Source organism: Apium graveolens, chromosome 10 (genome assembly GCF_009905375.1).
Source record: "Apium graveolens cultivar Ventura chromosome 10, ASM990537v1, whole genome shotgun sequence".
Taxonomy (NCBI): Eukaryota; Viridiplantae; Streptophyta; class Magnoliopsida; order Apiales; family Apiaceae; genus Apium; species Apium graveolens.
In genome coordinates this window covers 217,205,653-217,227,277 of record NC_133656.1, presented here as the reverse complement: position 1 = coordinate 217,227,277, position 21,625 = coordinate 217,205,653, and the positions used below count along the sequence as shown (strand labels likewise).

Sequence of the window (21,625 nt, the reverse complement as noted above, 5' to 3'; positions counted from 1 at the left end):
TATTTGAATATAAATATATCTTTAATTAAATAATACAATAAATAAACTATTTTTTATGAAGAAGCATCAAATGTCTTATCATTTTTCAAATAACATGTTAATGAAAATTATTAATTTTACTTTAAGTTGTTCTTTAATTTTTTCTAAAGAGAATGATAAAAATAGGACTTGAGGAGCACCTCTTTCTAAATTCACCATCATTGAATAATATTTTAAACCTAGTTTTTTAAAAGTGAAACATTAATAAATAAACTGATTTAGTATATCTTCGTAGTTTGAACGGAGCTTGTGACATCTCATGCCAAATTTTGAATATATTTAAATATTGGATCAAGTTCGAGATGTAATAATGTAAAACCAATAATGTAAAACCAGTCAGTCAGTAATTTTGATACATAATATCAATTGACTTGATCGTATAAAGACCTCAAAAATATTAAATGTTATTAATATGAAATATTATAAAATTTATCCTTATTTGTAAGATATTCTCGTCGAACTCGTAATTTAAATTTATTAAACCTAGATAGTAATGATGTATTTTCGGCCAAGTCATGTAGTCAAATTTCGAGTATTTATTCAAAATGGGTAAAATTTTGATTTTGAAACTAGTAATTTTGATACATATTATCAATTGACTTTATTTTATAAAGGTCTCAAACATATTAATTTTTATCAACATAAGATATCACAAAACTATTATTTGTTGGTAAGATTTTCTAGTCGAACTCGTAATTTAAATTAAATCTAGGTAGTGACTTGGTATTTTCGGGCATGTTATTTAGTCAAATTTCGAGTATATTTTGAAAAATGGGTCAAGTTCTAATTTTGAATTCGTAATACGCTAATTATAACTAATCTAAATATGTAGTACACATATATATTATTTATATAAGTGTATTTCTTTTCAACATATAAAAAAATTAATTATATGTACAATTTATTTTTTTATTAAAAATATATATTAAAAATATATGAGACATACTTTTTAAATTAAAAATTATTTAATAAATAAGGGGATGATCCGTTTATGTACTATGCTAAACTTTATATCTCAAATTCAATTGTTCAAAATTAAGTGTATAAATATTTTTGTAATTATGTTTAAAGTTAAATAATTTATCGCTATTTACAAAAGTCACATATTATATGTATGATAAAACACTTAAATAATAGTGTGGTATAGTGGTAATGTGATATGTTTGTGAATGTAAAGATTCGGTTTAATTACTCCCGACAACCTTTTTTATATAAATTATGTTTCATATGCCCCCAATAAACAAAACATCTTTTAACGCTTAAGATATGCCTATATTAATATATAATATTACTTTTTAAATTGCTTTTTTCACTTCTTAATTAATTATACACGCATTTCAAAAATTAAATTATGTATTTATCGCAATAATAACAAATTGCGGTGACAAGAGTGCAGCAACTCTTACTGACTCAAGGTCTCTGACACATGCTAAACAGCTTAATTAATTGTAATTTTAGCACCGAAAACTTTGAAGTAAATTTATTTTTATTTGCTAAAAATTTAAGTGAAACTTGTTTACAATTAATTCTTGTTATTCATAAATGAGTTAATAATTAAGTGAATCATTAAAATGAACATAATTTATCAAAATGATCACCGAATTCAAAACGATCTGAAATTGATAACCGAAGTGAACTATGACAATTTATATTTATAATTCACTTAGATAATCAACTTGAGACCGTTTAACTGTTTATTTATACTCTAATTTACTTAAATGATCAATTTGAGATCATTTTAAATTTGATGGCCAAATTAATATATCACGCTCAGTTTAGTGCCTCACTCGATGGTTAACTCATTCGTAAATACTTAATACAGTAACTCAGATGATGAGAATGCAGTTGAGAGCGGGGTAAACGGGTTGAACACGGTTTCAGGCTTTGAGACAAAATCATTGTCTAGTCAAGTCCCGTTATATATATGTACAAGGTGATTTATATTGATGGATACATACATGCATGCCTTGTCATTTCAAATTACCCAGGCATCCTTACTTCAATCACTGTTCACGAGCTTTTTCCCCTCGACTTTGTATATTCTTTTAATTATGCTTTTGTGACGTGATACATCAGCTTTTTCGTATGTTTAACTAAATTTTTTTAGAGAGTTTAAAAGTTAGATATTTGCAAATAGGTGTAAAACTAAATATTTTTTTTTGAGAAACGAGTAAAACTAAATATTAATCCAACAGTCTTTAACTTTCTTAATAAACAAAATCATGATATCAAATTTAATTTTACCTTATTTTAATTTTACCCCAATAATTTTATTTCTAATAAATTTTTATATTATTTTAATTTTAATAAAATAATATAATTGTTAAAATCGTATTATAATTTTAATTTTTATTTTGATTTCACCTCTGTTATCCTATTTCTCGTAATAAAATTGTTGAAATCGTATTATAATCATAAATTTTATTATAATCCTAACACAAATAACGTACGATACAATTCTATATTATTTTATTTTAATGAAATAACTAAATTGTTGAAATCGTATTAAAATTACAGTTATTATTATATTAAAAAAATTAGATAAAATATACATATTAAACATGCCTATACCTATAAATCGAAAAATATATATACAAAACACTCATCAGCGTGCATGATGTGTATTCCATATATGTACCATCAATATTCATATTTAGTGCGTATTTTAGACAATTCTTCTCGTCACGAAATATTTTGTATTTTCTAAGGAGAAAAGTGGATATTTTGATCGATATTATAAACAGCACAAATCGATTCTAAACGGTGAGATCATCTTCTAGCGTTTAAACGTGAACGATTAAGCGCGCGGACGCGGTTTCAAAAGCAGACAGTTAATCGGATTATAAATAAATAAATAAATAAATATTAGAAATATTGAATATTTTTTGAATTAGGAGATATTATCAATGTATCATAATAACCAATAAATTCATCATTCACAAAATTATAATCAACTTAAAAATTACAATTAACATTCAAAAATATCAAATTACAACTATTTTAAAAATAATATTTATTTTTTCTAATTATTTTTAATTCTCCTACTTAATTGATCAAAGACCGCTTAAGCAGTCAAAATTCACTTAAACTTTACTAAACACTTAAATATCCAATTTATAATAATCCAGGTGTTTATATTTCCGATTCCATTTAAATCCCCTCTCATATGCTTAACACGCCTTTTACAATAATAATTATAATACAATTATTAAGCGTTATTGCGATTTTTAAAATTATTTAAATAAATTAACTTACGAGGTGTATTCATTTCATATTTTAAAGGATTGATAATAATCCATTGGTTTTGGAAGATTTCCGTTGTTCGTGGATTTTGACGGAATTGATGAAAAAATCTTGCAGAGCTTTGCTGATTTTGTGAAATTTTTCACAAACCTTCAAAATCATATATTTTAAAGAGGTTTCAAAAGATTAAAAATGAACTAACAAATATATTAAAATCTATAACTTTTTCAAATAAAAAATCCATAAATTTTTAAATACCATCAGATTTTGATCGTATTTTAAAAATCCAAATTTAATATCATCAAATTTCAGTAGACTTTCTAAAATTTAAATTGAATATACTCAGATTTACAATTTTTTTTTCTAATCTTTATTCGATACCATAAGATTTCACGGGACTTTTTAAAATTCAAATTGAATGATTCTCAATTTTAAGAATAAAATTTTTATTTAAAATCTTAATTAAATATACCTCACTTAACTGGTGTTTTACACCCTTATCGTGTAGTATACATAATTAAATAAATGAAGAGAATATAAAATTAGTACACATATAACAGAACTTAGAAAAATATGGCCTCAACAGTGTACGGATAAACCGCTCAACTGCATCCAACCGTTCAACCGGCATTTGCGGATAATCGCGAAATGCGGGTTGGTTGTGGATTTAAATTTTAAAAACCGCTCATTCGCGGTTTGGATGCGGTTTTAAATTATTGAAAATCGCAAAATCGCAACCGCAACTCGCAACATATATTTATAATAAAATATATTTCCAAAAATATAGTTGATATCATATAAATTAATAAGTATACACATTTATCAACTAATCTTAGGTTAATGTTAAGACTTCGTTCGTAAGATTCACAATCATTATAAGATATATAACCAAACAAATGAAAAATATAATCAACATGTAATTTTTTTATCTCTTTTTTTTCTTTTTTCTCGCCTTCACATTTTTGTATTTTTGTATTTTTTTTTATCGTAGGTAACCTGCAGCCGCTACCCTTCGGGTGCGCACTGGGTAAACCCTACGGGCTCACGCAATAGCCTGCAAACCACGTGAACCAAGGTAAACCGCGTTTAAGCGACATGCTCTGACTCAGGAGGCATAATCATAAATTCTCCTCCCGTGGGATTCGAACCTGTGACCAAGAGGACAATTTTCCTCTCTTTAACCAACTGAGCCAACCCTTGCGGGCCATTTTTGTATATTTTTAATATCCTTACTCCACACGGAGCATTAGTTTATATTTTATTTTTGAATGTAATTTATCACGTAACTTTAATTTTAATTTATTAATATTCCGAATTTATTTTTTTGTAAATTATTAATTATTTTAAAATAAGTGGTTGAACTGCAAACCGATCCGCAATAACCGCAAATAACGCGGTTAACCGACAATTTTTTAAAATCGCTATTCACGGTTTGGTTCGACTTTGATCCCAAAACCGATCCGATCCGATCCGATCCGATCCGAAACGCGTACACCCTGACCTCAACTCTGTTATCATGCTGTTTTAAAAATATAACGGACACGTGAGAAAGGAGTCCTGAAAATGGACAGCTGGTATGACGTGTAATAATTGTAACTCTCAATTCAGTTGAGGAAAAAGCAAAATAAAGTTAAAACAAGAAACAAAGAAAGGTCTGGATTTTTGCACAAAGGCCGAGGGAGCAGTTACAGAATACGATGCATACGCAGATACATACACAGTAGCGTCAGTTTGAGTACCCGAAACCCCCCACGGTCACAACCCACACGAGTGCTTCTCGATTATTGAATGCACACGCATGGATCTATACATATATCTTGGTATATATATGTAATAAAATAAAATATGCACGGAGTTTCAGAGGTAGGAGGAGAGAGAGAGGAGAGATAAAGGAGAGAGATCAGTCTCAAAATAAGGACCCCCTGACCTCAGATTTTGTTATAGTATTATGAATGTGTGTGTGTAGAGTGCAAGGGAATCGTGTTGGTTCAAACTCTTTCTTTTTGTTTCGTAGCTTTTTGTCCTTTTTACCGCAAAACACTCCCTTAATCTATTGTTTTTAAGTTGTTCTCTCCTCCTCTTAAATACCACTCCCCCATCTCTCTTCTCCTATTCAGCCTCTGCCCTCTTCCTCCTCCTTTCAACATTATCATCTCTCTCTCTCTCTCTCTCAGTATTTGAGTATGTTGAATACTGGAGGTGGTTTTAAGGAAGGTCTCATTATGTGTCAAGATTTAAACTTTAATCCTTCTCCTCTTGATTCTCTTCCTACTCTTTCTAATGAGTATCTTGGGTTGAGAGATGCGGGTATGGGTCGGTTTCAGATGTCGAATGGAGTTCTTTATCCGGTACTAAATGGAGCAGAAAGTGGAGAGATTTTCTTGAACCAACAGCAGCAGCAGCAGCAGCATAATGGTGATGAGGATGAGGATCATGATCACAGGAGAAATGGGGGCCACACAAAGCTGTGCTCAAGAGGCCACTGGAGACCACATGAAGATGATAGACTTAAAGATCTTGTTGCCCACTATGGTCCTCAAAACTGGAACTTAATTGCTGAAAAACTTCAAGGCAGATCAGGTAACTTATCATTATTTATCATTAATGCATCTATCATTATGTTCTCATGCCTTAAACCCCACATGATGAAGGATTAATAGTTACTTGTTACAAAATAATGCTGATGATTAAATTGTGTGGTTGGTAGGGAAAAGTTGCAGATTAAGGTGGTTTAATCAACTTGATCCAAAAATAAATAGGAGGGCGTTCAGTAAGGAGGAAGAGGAAAGACTGTTGGGTGCACACAGAATGTATGGCAACAAATGGGCCCTCATTGCTAGGCTGTTTCCTGGAAGGACAGACAATGCTGTTAAAAACCATTGGCATGTTATTATGGCTAGAGTTCATAGAGAGAAAAATAGTATTTACAGGAGGAGAAAGCCCCTCAGTTTCTCTCAAGACAATAACACTACTCAAATGATCCCCGCAATTAATCTTCCCTCTCATAATGAATATGATCAAGACCAGATTGTGAACAACAATATTACAACTAGTGAATATTCCACTGATGTGTCTTCCAATAATAACATACTACATAATAATGTTGGTATTCATCACAATAACAAGGAAGATCAGTATTCAGCTGGTTCAGCTTCAACTTGCACTGATCTCTCTCTCAAGTTGCACCCAACTTTCTCTAGATTCAGTCCTGCCAGTCAGCATCAACCTCTGTTTGGTTCACTCATGGGTACTTTTTTTTTTTTTCTTAAAGTTTCTTGTTCTATTTTCATGTATCTTAATAAAATGGTTTGGTTAGTAATGTAAATGTGGTTGTAGGTGCATGTGGATCATCTGGAGATGGATCATCTGCAGCAGCTGGTAAAGGTGCCCACTCGGAAGATTCAAACTCAGAGGTGGTGTCTGTATTTGCTACTGACTCGGTAGGCAACCACGGCAATGTCAATCTCTACAACTACATCATGCATCATGGAGAAGTTGATCAGTATCAGAAGCAGAAGAAAATCCAATTCATTGATTTCCTGGGAGTTGGAGCCAGTTAATAGTTGTCCCCATGAGTCAGAAATGAATGTAAATGTATATATAAATATGAATTAATGTAACTCATGGATATTCTGGTTTTTGGACTAGTGGGGTGTAAAAGTTAAAATCTTAAAGGTTCCTCCATTAGAGCGGTTCTGTAATTTTGCAGGAAATCAGACATGATTGATGATATATAAACAGTTGCAGGAAAAAAAAACCAAAAAAATGAAAAAGAGCAGGGAGAAAAGGGTAAAACAACAGGAGAAAAGAGTTGTTATGATATATAAAAAAAGGAGTTGTGACTGAGGTTCAAGCAGAGACGGTTTCATGCAAATCCAAATTATAGGCTATATAGAATCATGTTGTATGTATAGGTTGTGTCATGTTTTGAAATCATGGGCATATGTACTAGTACTAGCCCTCATGTTAATGGAGTAAATATTCGGTTTTGGAAAAGTTGGAGTACTGTTTGGAGAGTTATAGTATAGGAGTACCTAGTAAAATGAAAATCTTGAAAATCTTGGTTGGAGTTGCACTGTTGCAGGTATACTCTGACAAATCAATAAATCATCCCGACTGTTTTTATGACATCTTTTTCTGATTGCCAAACTTATTTGTTGAGTATATTATTCTGTAAACTTTGTTTGACCAGAGTTTTATATGAATAATGCAGTTGCACAGAGATATACTAGTTTAATGTTCTTTTTGGGCAATTAGTTATGCATGAGTACAGAATTAACGACTTAATGTCCTGCGAGTCTGTTGTTGCTGCTTTCACATGTATTGCTGCTTTCACATGTAGCAGTAGGCACAAATAAGATGTTTACTACAGTAAGCTTTATGGTATTTACTTTGCTCTACAGTAAGCTTTATGGTATTTACTTTGCTTTCCGCGGTGGTCGGTAAAGAATACAGCAATTTTTTTTTCTCGACAAATTATTAAAATTATCCTTTTTTTTTTAAATTTTTCCAAGAGCCGTTTATTATAAATGTATTGGTCAATTTTGTATTTCCATTCTTACTTTGCTCCAAAAATAACAAAATTATTCTAAAAGTAACATTTTTCTATCAATTATGATTACAAAAATATGCGGGTATAAAGATAGGTTTTCCGTACATGCACATAAAATATTTAAACTAGATATATAATATTTGCATCAAACCTTTTTTAAAATCCATTATTTATATATTTTCACACCAAAAGAGTACAATCTGAGAAAATACGAGAATTCTTGCAAGTAGAACTAGCAAAGTTATTTATGTAAAAGCTAGTCTACTAATATGATGAAAATCACAAAACATAAGCTTTTATCGTATATATATATATATGTAGAAAGATGGATCAGCAACTTCCTGCTTTCCACCATTAGCTAGTTTGCTCCTGGAACCTGTCAAATAGGATATTTACATAAAAAATACTGGTAACAATATTATTAATCTAGATTCAGATAAATTAAGTTTGATGGCGTGTTAAAATTGGATACCAGGAAATAGCTTTCACCATGCTGCAGCGACGAAGAAAAACTAGTGTTGCTCACTTGAATTCCTGAAGAATGAAATAACAATAAGTCTTGTTCCCCGAACATTCCTTTCATGTCGAATTGCCCCGTTGGCACCTCTGTTGCCACCCCATTTATGTACACCGTCATTAATCCAGCTGAAAATTTGTTCAATAACTGTTTAGTTAGTGTAATCGAAGCCGAAAACATACATATGAGAACCTAAATACCAATATAACCTAAGCATTACACATTTTTTATATTACGATTCTCAATTATCAGGGTTTTGAGAGGAATCCTGATTTAAAATATGTATAGTAAATTTTTTTGGAAGTCAGGGGACTAATTACATTTAAATGTCAAATAAAATTTTAAAAAAAACATGCACTTCGACACATACCAGACTGATAATGTACATTTGAAGTTTCGACAGAGCACGTGTTATTAAAAGGAGAAACCCCCGAAAGTGTTTCATTTCCTGGATAACAAGCTTGACTAGGATACAGAATAGGGTTATCATCATAGACAGCGGGATCTGATGATGATGAAAAAGGATCACCCTCCAAGCATGAAAATGATACAGATGAACAGTAATCTTGTGCACCAGAAGTCACCATGAAAGAAGAGGAATTCTGGTGTTCAGTATTTGTAATTGAGCCTGGTGGCTCATGAGCTACTTGTTCTCTGCTTATCTTTGCCTGAATTTGGCGGCTACGTCGACGAGAGCGAGATCTACGGTTCTGAAACCAGTAGAATACATTGGCATCGACAATCGGACCATAACCTTCGAGGAGTTTTCTTATCCTCGTAGTTTCATCTTTGGGAGGATTTACCACTCCGCTGTTGTAGATGGATTCGAGTATGACCACTTGCTCTTGTTTAGGAGTCCATCTTGCTCTTACAGATGAAGATGCTTCACAATTGTTTTCATTGTCTTGGCTGACTTGATGTTTACGGTATTCCATAGCTAAGAATATATATAGTTATGCTTATGCATGCAAGATAGAAGGAAACATGCAAAAACTCGAAATATTGAGTTGTTCTTGATGTACAAGCAAAACCCCGCAATGCACACACTTAATATAGGTATACCTATATATATATACAACCAAATTGTTCTCCTCGGTGCGTACTAAATATGGATTAACTGTTATTTTATCATAATGGGAAGCAGGTTAAAGGTTGGGTTAAACTCAGAAAATAGTTTCGGTGCATAATAAAAGTTAGCTTTCTTCTGTTACTAAATCGGATTACAAAATGATATTTATGCAGATTATTAACACAAAAGAACTAGCCGACTTTTACTTTCCATGCGGCGTCTTGCCTAACTCAAGCCCACATTTACAATTAAGAGTAATTAATGCTGCCGTATTTTAGTTTTTTCATGACGCCTGCATTCATAATTATCTTCTAATTATATTTACGAACGAATTTAATTGTCACTTTTAATGATGTACGGCGCCTAATGATGAATGATCACATGAGTCGCGGTGATCGCAGAAATGGATCTAAAAATATTTATTCAGAGGACATTGAGTATATTTTGGAAGACAATCTCTTATTTTATAACTTCTACAAGGCACCTTTTTTTTCTTAGTTATGATGATGGAAAAATGTAAATTTTTTATTTATGGAGACTGTTTCCTCCAGTATTCATTACTAGATCCTCCTCTAAACCGGTGGCCAGTGAAGCTTATGCACATCATGCCCCTTGAAGCTGATGGTACAGAATAAAATGATGTTTATAGCAACGAAAACAACCTACATAGAAAAGGAATGCATAAACTGAAATGCTTCACGGACAAATTATGGAAGGCGAATGCAAGTTACAGTAGATCGATCCGTGGGTACGTAAAAAGAAAGGGTTAAAGGGAGAGAATAAATGAGATGGGTAGATGAATTGAAAGAAAGCATTCATGTCATGTGTAGCCCTAAAGCACCACTAATTAAAAGTTGGTTGGCCGGTTTCCAACTTCACCCCTCAAACACAAATCTTGTCTTCTTTAAAGTTACCACTACTGCTCACTCATATCTCATCCACCACTGAAATTTCATAGACCAGCTTTTCATTAATTTTTCTGGTAATTTTCCACTATATTACATTATTAGTTAGGAGGATGACCCAATTGACGTTAAAAAGGCTCTTTCCTCATTAAGCACCTCGTGTATCAACAGTGTTCTAGCGTTTCTAACATTGGAGTTTGTATTAGGGCCAACATTTTAAACAGGGTATTAATCTTGAACTCATCACAGTAATTTTATCATTCACTAGTCAAATGTGAAGCTTTAAGAGTTACTTAAACATCTTAATTCTCAATAAACCATACTCAAATTGTTCAGCAACTAGAGGCTGCTATAGGCCCAACTAGATATACTTTATTTCTCCATCAATTAAGATTCGTAGCTCTGAGCCCAGATAACTGATATTAGCCTTATACGTGTAGCTTGTTCTTTTTTTCTTTTAGGAAAAGTACAGACGCTGCCTGGACTTCATTGTTTTAATTTGGATTTTATAATCTTGATTTAAGAAGCAAGCACAAACCTTTTGTTGGAAAAAATAATTTGGAGGTTGGGTGAAGTGTTTAAAAATGAGAGAGATAATATTTTAGAGGAGAAATAATACTTTTTTATTCTCAACTCAAATGATTGGCTTGATACAAAATGGTGGATGGAGGTCTTTTTTATAGGCATATCTATACTCTTTATTAATAAGCTAAACAAATAAGCAAAACATTGTATAATTTGGTGCTAAAAATATGAAAGTACCAAATTTTGGTACTTACCTGACTTAAATTGATTTCTATTCTCAATAAACTTTGTTTTTAATACAAATTGACTTCTATTCTTTGTAATTTTTTTTTAGTTAGTATTCATCCAATTGTCTATTTACTTTATAAAATAAATTTTTTTAAAGAGATTTGTAAATTATATTAAAAAATTATTAAATTACGTTAAATTAAGTAAAATAACTTATAATTATTTTTAATTTTAGAAAAACTACAAGCTATTAGGTATCTATACTTTTTATTAATAATCGAAACCATGAATAATTTGGTGCTAAAACTAGCAAAGTATCAGAGTACCAAATTTTGGTACTTACATGACTTAAGTTGACTTCTATTCTCAATAAACTTTGTTTTTAACACAAATCGACTTCTATGCTTTGTAAATTAGATTATATTAAGTAATATTAAATTAAGTTTAATAACATCTATTTACTTTTAATTTGAAAATTAATATCGATAATTAAATAATATTAAATAAACTATATTGAAAAGGATAATTATAATATAATTATCAAATTATATTAATTAATATTAAATTATCTAAAGAACAGATATTTGGTTTATAAGATAGAGATACAATTCGTTTCACAAAAATAAAACTAATATATTAAATTTCTATATCAAGTAAAACAATACAAAACTAGAATTATAGTGGGAAATTTCATAACTGATTCGATTGTTTTTAACCACATAGCTATTTTTTGCAAGTACCAATTTAATATTGATATTAATATATTAATTTTAATTCATTTTTCACACGAAATATAAATAAGTTTCTACAAATATTATTTCGATATTTTTAATCTCGCGCCAGTGTTTAGCACGAGTTATCAACTATCTATACTAATAAGTAAACTATGTTTAGGTCCTAAATCTTGGTGCTCACTAGAAAATTATACAACTATTTTTAAAATTTTATGTAATAAAATCTCAACTGACAAAAATTAACTTCTACTCTCTGTAAATTTTATTTTCCTTCAATTTTTATTTGTTGCTGAACATCCAAGCGTCAGTTTATTTTAAAATAATCGTATTAATAAGTTAACATGTCAGATTTATATAAGTAAATAATTAGGTGCGTGCATAACTAGAATTATACTGTGAAATTTTAGAGTTACACTTAACTTCAATTTTTTAATTACATATTATTTTTAATTTCGGCCCATGCTTCGCACGGGTTACCAACTAGTATGGATAATTATAGATACACTATTTAATATAAGACTCTTCATTTTTCTAGATATATAAGTTCTAGAACTTCAATTTACTAGTTACATGCACAAAATTTTTAGAATTTCTAAAAGACACTTCAAGATAATACTAGAAACTACTACATAAATCAAGTTTATTATTATTTTAATATTTCTCAACACCCCCCTTAAACTTGATTTGTGACTTCAAGTGCACTTCGTAACCTTTTGAATGTGTCTTTCTTGAGGGGTTTAGTAAATATATCCGCCACTTGATCATGTGTTTTTACGTACTCCACTTGTACATCCTTTTTTGTTGTGCACTCTCTAATATAGTGATAAAGAGTGTCAATGTGCTTACTCTGATCATGAAAAACTGGATTTTTAGCCAAGACAATTGTTGATTTATTGTCCTGAAAAATCTTGATCGGCTCCTTTTGCGGCATATTTAACTCCTTCAACATATTTCTCAACCAAATAGCATGACAAACGCAGGAAGTTGCAGCAACATACTCCGCTTCACATGTTGACAATGTGACAATTGGTTGCTTCTTTGACATCCATGTGAAGGCCGATTCCCCTATGTAGAATACAAAACCGGTTGTGCTATTGGGATCATCAATATCTCCTCCCCAATCACTATCACTATATCCAACAACCCTTTTATCATTAGAACAAGAATAATACATCCCAAAATTTAGTGTACCTCTAATATATCAGAGAATCCTCTTTGCGGTCTTCCAATGAGTTGTTGTTGGATTTTCCATGTAGCGGCTAGTGACTCCAACTGCATATAAGATGTCGGGTCTTGTGCACGTCAAGTATCTCAAGCTTCCAACCAAACTCTTAAAGAGTGTGAGATCCACTCTTTCTCCTTCTTCGTGTTTTGATAACTTTGTTCCATAATCCATTGGTGTACTAACTGGATTGGAATCTTCCATCCCAAACTTCTTAAGCACTTCTTTTGCACATCCCTCTTGAGTGATAAAGATGCCTTTTTCATTTTGTTTCACTTCAATTCCAAGGTAATAGGACATGAGCCCGATATCAGTCATCTCGAATTCCTTTGTCATCTCCTTTTTGAACTCCTTGAACATGTTTGGATTATTTTCTGTAAAGATCAAGTCATATACATACAAGCACACAATCATTGTATAATTGTTTTGAATTTTGATGTAGAGTGCATGCTCATATGGACACTTTTTAAAATTCTTCATTTCAAAATACTTGTCAATCCGTTCATACCAAAACCTTGTGGCTTGTTTCAACCCATATAGTGCTTTCTTTACCTTTAAAACCTTTTCCTCTTGTCCTTTAACTTCACAGCCTTGTGGTTGCTCAATATACACCTCTTCTTCTAGTACTCCATTTAAAAAGGCTGATTTTACATCCATTTGATGTATCCTCTAATTATTTTGAGATGTCAAAGAAATTATTAGTCTTATAGTTTCAAGTCGGGCAACGGGAGCAAATGCCTCATCGTAGTCAATGCCTGCCTTTTGATTGTAGCCTTTATCTACCAATCTTGTCTTGTATCTTTCAATTTCTCCATTTGCATTTTTCTTTGCTTTGTATATCCATTTTACGCCAATCGCCTTATACCCTTTTGGAAGTGAAGTTAGCTCCCACGTGTCATTCTTCTTTATCACCTTTATTTCTTCATCCATAGCATTTCTCCAACACTTCTTTTCAACAGTTTTTTGAAAGTTTATGGGTTCACAATCCGTAAATAGACAAAATAATGTAAGATTGTCTTCATTTTCGTTGACCTCGTAAATATCCCTTAGACTTCTAAAGCGTTGGGGCCTTTCACTTGAACTTTCACCTTTATCTGATCTTGTATTTGGTGAAGTTAGTGGAGTTACAAGCTCTTCTCTTTGTTCTTCTTTATCTTCATCTTCAAATTGTGGATAGAAGTTGTATTCTTCATTATGTGGACTCCAATCCCATTCTCCTTCTTCATCAAATATGACATCTCTACTGATAGTTGTCTTTTGTGTATTAGGATTGTAGAGCTTATAACCTTTGACATTATTCTTGGAATTGGTATCGTAGCCAATAAAGATATACTTCTCGCTTTTGTCATCAAGTTTGCTCCGCTTTTCATCTGGCACATGTTTATGAGCTATGCTTCCAAAGACTCTAAGATGAGAGATCCCGGGTTTTCTTCAATTCCATGATTCTTGTGGTGTTTTTCCCCACACGCTTCTTGTTGGACTTTGATTTGACAGGTACACCGCACATGATACTGCTTCTGCCCAAAACTCTTTGGGTAGCTTCTTGCTTTTAAGCATACTCCTCGCCATATCAAGTATTGTTCTATTTTTTCTTTCGGCAACTCCGTTTTGTTGGGGGGATCTTGGCACCGTTAGTTGTCTTCGGATTCCATTTTCTTCATAATATTTTTGGAATTCCTTTGATGTGAACTCTCCTCCATTATCAGATCTTAAGGATTTGATAGGAAGTCCCTTCTCCTTCTCAACACAGGCCTTAAACTTCTTGAAATTGTTGAACACCTCTGATTTTTCCTTCAAAAAATACACCCATGTTTTTCTAGAAAAATTATCAAAAAATAGAAGAAAATAATTACTTTTACCGAGGGATTTGGCCTAATTGGGCCGCACACATCCGCGTGTATGAGTTCCAATGGCTTTTAAGCTCTCGAGTATGACTCTTTGGGAAAACTTGCTTTGAATTATTTTCCAAGTAAACATCCTTCACAAACTTGATCCGGATATTGAATATGAGGCAATCCCTTAACCATTCTATTCTTTGAGAGAAACTTTAATCCACCAAAATTGAGATGTCCAAAACGAAGATGCCAAATCCATGATGCATCTTTTTAACACATTTTGAGACACTTTGCAATTTCATTTTGAATGTTAAGCACAAACATTCTATTTTTTGTCATAGGCACCTTAACAATAAGATTTCTTTAATTGTCTCTTATCGAAAGAATATTATTTTTTAAATGAATATCATAAGCTTTCTCCAATAATTTTCCAAGACTTAATATGTCGCTTTTCATGTTAGGCACATAATAAATATTTGATATAAATTGATGTTCTCCATTCTTTAGTCGGATGGAATATTACCTTTTCCCTTTACCTCCACCTTTGTTTCATCTCCGAACGCCACATTGCCGTTGATTGATTCATCAAACTCCACGAACATGCTTCTTTTTACACACATATGGTTACTTGCACCACTATCCAAGTACTATTGAGTGTCTTCAATTTTTTCATTGTCTTTGTAGGCCAATAGTAAGGTGCCATTTTATCACTTCTTTCTTCAATATAGTGCGCCTTCTCTTGAAATTTATTATTCTTTGGTGCTCTACATTCGGAAGCATAATATCCAAATTTTTCACAATTATAACATTTGATGCGTGACTTATCATACCTTGATTGCGTATTTGCTCTCCTACGTCCACATGTTGAAATTTCTCCTCTTTGATTATTGTTGTCATCATTAGGCTTCCAACCTCATCCATATCCATGACGCGGCCTCTACCTCGACCTTATCCTCGTCCCTGACTTTGTCCTCGGCCATAACTTTGTCTTTTTGGAATTTGAACACCTTCCTGTTGCTTTGAATCGACTCGCCCCTTGAGTAGTTGTTCCACGATCTCTTCTTTCTTCTTTTTCTTTTCTTCATAAGCTTGTATTGAACCAAGAAGTTGCTCTATTGTCATACTTTCCAAGTCTTTTGTCTCTTTAATGATGGCAACAATATGCTCAAAGTTGGAGTCCAATGAACGAAGAATTTTCCCCATAATTCTTGCTTCTACCAATTTTTCACCATTTCTTTGAAGGTTATTTGTAACCATTAAAACTCTTGAAAAATAATCTGATACAAGCTCACCTTATTTCATACGCAAAGCTTCAAATTCTCCTCTTAGTGTTTGAAAGCGTACCTTTTTGACTTAATCAAGTCCTTTGAATGACGTCCGAAGTTTCTCCCATGCTTTTTTGGATGACTCTGCACTTGAGATCTTCTCAAAAGTATCTTCATCTATCCCTTGATAGATTAGACAGAGAGCCTTCTTGTCCCTCTTTCTAGAATCTTTCAAACTATCCTTTTGAACTTGGGATAGTCCAACTTCATTCGCCGATTCATTGTAGCCTTTTTCAACTATCTCCCATACATCATGTGCGCCAATAAGAGCCATCATCCTCAAACTCCAATTATCATAGTTACTCTTGTTGAGCAACGGAATTTGAAATGGAACACTATTGTTTGCCATCTCTATGGAGGATCACCAAGCTCTGATACCACTTTGTGGGAAAAAATAAGTTGAAGGTTGGGTGAAGTGTTTAAAAATGAGAGAGATAATATTTTTAGAGGAGAAATAATACTTTTTATTATTAACTCAAATGATTGGTTTGATACAAAATGGTGGATGGAGGTCTCCTTTTACAGGGCTCTATGGATAATTCTAGATACACTATTTAATACACAAGACTCTTCATTTTTCTAGATATATAAATTCTAGAACTTCAATTTACTAGGTACATGTACAAGACTTTTAGAATTTTTAAAAGACACTTCAAGATAATTCTAGAAACTACTACATAAATCAAGTTTATTATTATTTTAATTTTTCTCAAAACATCTTTGACAACATCCTTGAAAAATCCCCCTGTTACTCTTAGGGCGGCCCCTAAATTTTTACTGAGGCCTTGGTCAAACCAATTTTGGAGGCCATAAATATATAAACACACCGCATATATATTTTTCAAACTTGTATACATGAATTCAAAAAATTTAGAACCCTAAACTCAAGACTTGCTCACCTGTAGCCGGCTGGCTATATCAATGCTTACCATATCAGTTTCTGATTTAGATCATCTCGCTCTCTGACTTACCCTTTCAACAGTTTGTTGTATGACATCATTCTCCTTAATTGTTGAACATATCCTGTCAATCGAAATTTGATCTGGATCATGACACTAGATAAAATGTCCGAGGCACTTGCAAATCCACCAGAGTCGAGTTTTCAACATGTTTGTGGTTCACTACCAATATCTTCATGTCCCTTCTAAACCCCCCAGCTAGAGTCTTATTCTCTACAATTCTATGCTTCACTAATAATTGTCTACTTGTCACATAATAATTTTAAACTCTAGCCGTAACTAATTCAAGTATCTGATGGACATGATTTTTTAGAATTTTACATTATTCTATGAGATGACGATGACAGACGATAGGACACTCTTGAAGAGTTGAAGTATCCGTTTTACATAACAATTACATCTACTTCTCATAAAAAACTGTTTCGAGCAAATATGACATCTATCTATATATATGCAACAGTCTTTTACAGTAATTTGCTGCAAGAACTTATTTGATTTTATCACTGGTATACATCTACAAGTAGTCAAGTACATATTACTTACCAAAATCCTACAGTTTTTAACTTCATTACATTATACTTAGCATTCTTTTGTTGTTATTGATTAAAAACTCTACAATTCTGCCTAATTTCTCCAGCAGTCCCAACAAGAACTTGAATGCTCCCCATCTTCACCATAGCATTGGCGAAACTCTGCTGAAATGCTGCCCCATTCCTAGCAAAATTTAAAACCATCGGAGCACTCAATTTATCCAAAGCAAGTTGCTCATCGAGAAGCAACACTCCTCTGTTCAACAAAATCTGATTGTAAAACTGATTATCAAATACAAACGACGTGTTCTGGTCCAAGAATGCTGCCGGATTAGAACCAGATCCACATACCTTCGATAGTATAGCAACCAAAGTTGGATCCATTGTCGGGTCAGGCTTACTAGTCCCTTGAAAATTAAACAACCTGGCCTGGAAAAAATTACAGTGTGCAATTCCAACTGTATGTGCACCCAAAAGGGTAACCATATCATTAAGAGTTAGCCCTTTGGCAGAGAAAGATTGCAATGCCTGAGAAACTGAAAAGGATGGGCTAGGCAGGCTCACTTCGCTTACACTCGAGACAAGCCCATCACGCCTACCAGTGGGTATAATGTAGTTTGGGCCTCCAGCAAGAGCAACCGAGTCTCGAGTTGCAATTGTTATGATATCAGCACAAGATACAGTTGAAGGACATGCTGCTTCTAAATTCTTCTTGGCCTCATCAATGAGTTCATAACCTCTAACTGTCAAATTTGGACTGGCATCTTTTTCGGATGATTTGGATTTGGTGGAATCAATAAGTATAGACGCATCACATCCCTGCAATTTACATCACATCCATTGAAAATTAGTGCTATACTATCTAGCATGCATAGCATGCAATGTAAAAGTCCACCATGCATGCGTCAGGCTAGAGATAAATATGACACTGACTAATTTTATCTATAGAAATGCATAGCTAACTGTAAAAATACACTTACCCTAACAAAGCAATCATGGAAATGCATTCGAAGCAAAGCAGCTGTTATGGAAGGATCGGTCCTAAATCTATTTTGGACGACTTGTCGGACGATGGATTCGGCATTTGGGCAGGTAGAATTGTAAAAACCAACTCGAAGATCAGCCATAACAATACCAAAGGGGATTGTAACAAGAAGAAAGATGATACCTGAGATATTGATCATCTTTTTTTAATGAAATAAGTGGAAATGAGAAGTAATTGTATAAATGAATACAGATAGAGTAGTATAATGTGAGAGGAGCTTGGTAGCTAGTGAGTAGGTAGTCGTTCAATAAGAGAAACGGATTGCAATCGGAAGAGATACAAAAAGAGTTGGCAAGTGAAGGCGTTGCTCCAAAAAGTCAACATATAAGGACACATGGAGAGATCAGAGAAGCATGTTTTTGAATCATAAATCGGCCCGTTTCTTATTTACTGCTCCCTCCGTCCCATTATAGTAATGTTTCCATTTCTGATACTATTTATATTATTCACTATTAATTTACGTCTAATCTAATGTATATAAGATTATATAGTATCGTGTTGAATTTGTATGAAATTTTTATATTTAATACTAATATGAAATTAAAAATATTAATATTGACAAATGTCTAACACACATAGAAAACGTTTTAAGAAACAAAATAAGTATTAAATTAAACTTTCTAACATAAACTACACGTTTTTGTGTAAAGTAAAACGTTAAATTCCTTTTTTACTTTTTGCTAATTAAATAAAGTTAAATTTCTTTGGTCCATTTTATAGAAGTAGAAGCAGCATACGCGTTACTATATTCTTCTCTGATTCTATATGTAAAAAAACCTGCAAAATATAATAATGAGATTCATCTAATTTTTACATTTCTCAAATATTATTCGAACATTATACTTTTACTTAGAAGATATGTAGGAAAATTAGTTATACTAACTTAAAATCAGTGCGATGCACGGTTATTTTAAATAATCAATATTTTATTAATTTTATTTTACTTTTATATCAATTATAATCGTTAAAAAAGTAAGTAATATATTGTTTTTAACCCGATATCATTATATTGACCAATGAAATATTTTTAAGTGTAAATTTTTAGCCCGAACAACGTCTATATTTTCCCTCGATTAGAATTTAAATTGTTAGAGAAAGTTGACTTCAATATCAATTAAAATTAGAATTAACCAACTAACAACCGACCAATCAGAATTTGAATGTTTTTTCTATTATAATACATATAATATATTTTATTAAATTGATTGTCCATAATTTTTTGGGTAAAATTAGCGTCTAATTTTCTAATTTAACAAATAAATAAAAGCTTTTATAAAATTTTTTAAGTATGGGTAATTTGGTAAAATTAGTGTGTACCAAAAATAAGTACCGTATCAAAATTTTCAACCTTTTTTTTTCCAAAAATATTATATACAAATATATTTTATAAAATATATTATATATGTACTATAGTATGATATCTATATTTAATTTAATTCAAATAATAATTAAATCAACAATTGTAGGTCTCAATATAAATTATAATTTAAATTGATGGAAAGAGTTGACTTTAATATCAATCATATGAATTTTCTTTTCTTATAGTTTCAAGCTCCACCAACAACAATTCAGCTTCTTGTTTCTCACTTTCGAGCTTCTCATTTATCTTTGTCAGTCTACTAACTTCTTCATTAGCAGCAACCATACTTGTATGTATGTGAAACATTTCCGTGCTCATCTTCTCTACAGTTTCCTTATATTGACTCACATCTAAATCAATGATAGTGAGAGTTGATACCTGTGATTTTGATGCGAATGACTCTCCTTGCTCCCAGGCCAATAGTGTATAATTTCCAATTTCCTCATCCTCATCATTATCAGAATCATCCCAACCTTTTCCCTCTGCAATATAAGCTTTGCTTTGCTATTTTTTCAGAAGAGCTTCATACTTTGCTTCCAGTTCAAGATAAGTTTTATCTTTCTTTGCTTTCTTGGGTTTTCTGTATTCTATAGCAAAATGACCTAGTTCATCACAATTGACGCACCTTATCTTTGATATGTCAACAGATCCAGTTTTATAACCATTTTTGCTATTAGATGTGTACTTCCCTTTTCCTTTCCAGCTGCTGATTTTGTTGAAAGATTGTGCTTTACCCTTGAAAAATCTTGGTTTCTTTACTCTAATGTTAGAGAACTTTCTTACCAGATAGACCATTGACTGATCAAGCTCATCAAGTTCATCCAAGGTGTAGAACTCATCTTCTTCCAGTTTCAGAATGACCTGTTCTTGTGAATCATTTATTCTTTGCTCACTTGTTAAGGCAACTGGAGTTTGAGATCTTGGCTCATCATTAGAGGTCTGGTTTTCATTGACAATTAGAGCACTTAAACCATCTACAACATACCCTTGACCAGTTCTTAATGATTTTTTTTGAATAATTTCTAATTCATAAGTTTTTAAGATTTCATAAAGAACTTCTAGTGTTATCCTGCTTAGATCTCTCCCTTCTCTGATTGCTGAGATTTTCTGTTCCAAATGATCAGGGAGTGTGAGCAAAAACTTCAAGTTCACCTCTTCAGCTTCATAGTATTTGTCATGGAGCTGTAAGTCATTTATCTGCTTATTGAAACTTTCAAACACATCAGTGATACTTTCTTTTGTCTTGGCCATGAAACCCTCATATTGTGAAATCAGTATCCTTCTTTGATTAGATCTAACTTCCTCAGTTCTCTCACAGAGTATTTCAATCTTTTCCCATATTTGCTTGACAGTGTCACAATTGACAATGTTGTTATACATTACATTGTCAAGTGACTCTATCAATATCAGTTGCAAGCCACTATCCAGGGAAACTTTGTCTTTTTCAGGCTCAGTATACTCAGACGGGTCTTTTGAAGCATAATGAGCTGGAATGACCATATCACCATCTGTTGATTCTTCAACTCTAAACATAGGA

The 21,625-nt window shown here is 32.3% G+C and overlaps 4 protein-coding genes across 5 annotated transcripts; 1 reads left to right on the top strand and 3 right to left on the bottom strand.

Annotated features, from left to right (window-relative positions):
- Positions 1-5,138: 5,138 nt before the first annotated feature.
- On the top strand, positions 5,139-7,410 carry LOC141689189 (uncharacterized). Its single transcript, XM_074493376.1, has 3 exons — positions 5,139-5,862; positions 5,990-6,529; positions 6,619-7,410. The coding sequence occupies exons 1-3, from the start codon at positions 5,466-5,468 to the stop codon at positions 6,840-6,842; spliced, it is 1,161 nt and encodes a 386-aa protein (XP_074349477.1). The 5' UTR covers positions 5,139-5,465; the 3' UTR covers positions 6,843-7,410.
- Positions 7,411-7,946: 536 nt separating this feature from the next.
- Positions 7,947-9,380, bottom strand: LOC141693506 (WUSCHEL-related homeobox 11-like). 2 transcript variants are annotated; one of them, XM_074498637.1, is made up of 3 exons: positions 8,722-9,380; positions 8,307-8,479; positions 7,947-8,210 (listed from the first exon to the last, which is right to left on the bottom strand). In XM_074498637.1, the coding sequence occupies exons 1-3, from the start codon at positions 9,284-9,286 to the stop codon at positions 8,193-8,195; spliced, it is 756 nt and encodes a 251-aa protein (XP_074354738.1). In that variant the 5' UTR covers positions 9,287-9,380; the 3' UTR covers positions 7,947-8,192. The 2 variants fall into 2 exon arrangements, with proteins under 2 accessions (XP_074354738.1, XP_074354737.1); XM_074498636.1 differs by having other exon boundaries at positions 7,947-8,479.
- Positions 9,381-16,222: 6,842 nt separating this feature from the next.
- On the bottom strand, positions 16,223-16,553 carry LOC141691801 (uncharacterized). Its single transcript, XM_074496556.1, has one exon. The coding sequence runs from the start codon at positions 16,541-16,543 to the stop codon at positions 16,223-16,225; it is 321 nt and encodes a 106-aa protein (XP_074352657.1). The 5' UTR covers positions 16,544-16,553.
- Positions 16,554-17,662: 1,109 nt separating this feature from the next.
- LOC141693436 (peroxidase 44-like) lies at positions 17,663-19,027 on the bottom strand. Its single transcript, XM_074498539.1, has 2 exons — positions 18,664-19,027; positions 17,663-18,502 (listed from the first exon to the last, which is right to left on the bottom strand). Exons 1-2 carry the CDS (start codon positions 18,865-18,867, stop codon positions 17,750-17,752), a joined length of 957 nt encoding a protein of 318 aa, XP_074354640.1. The 5' UTR covers positions 18,868-19,027; the 3' UTR covers positions 17,663-17,749.
- Between the last annotated feature and the right edge of the window lie 2,598 nt (positions 19,028-21,625).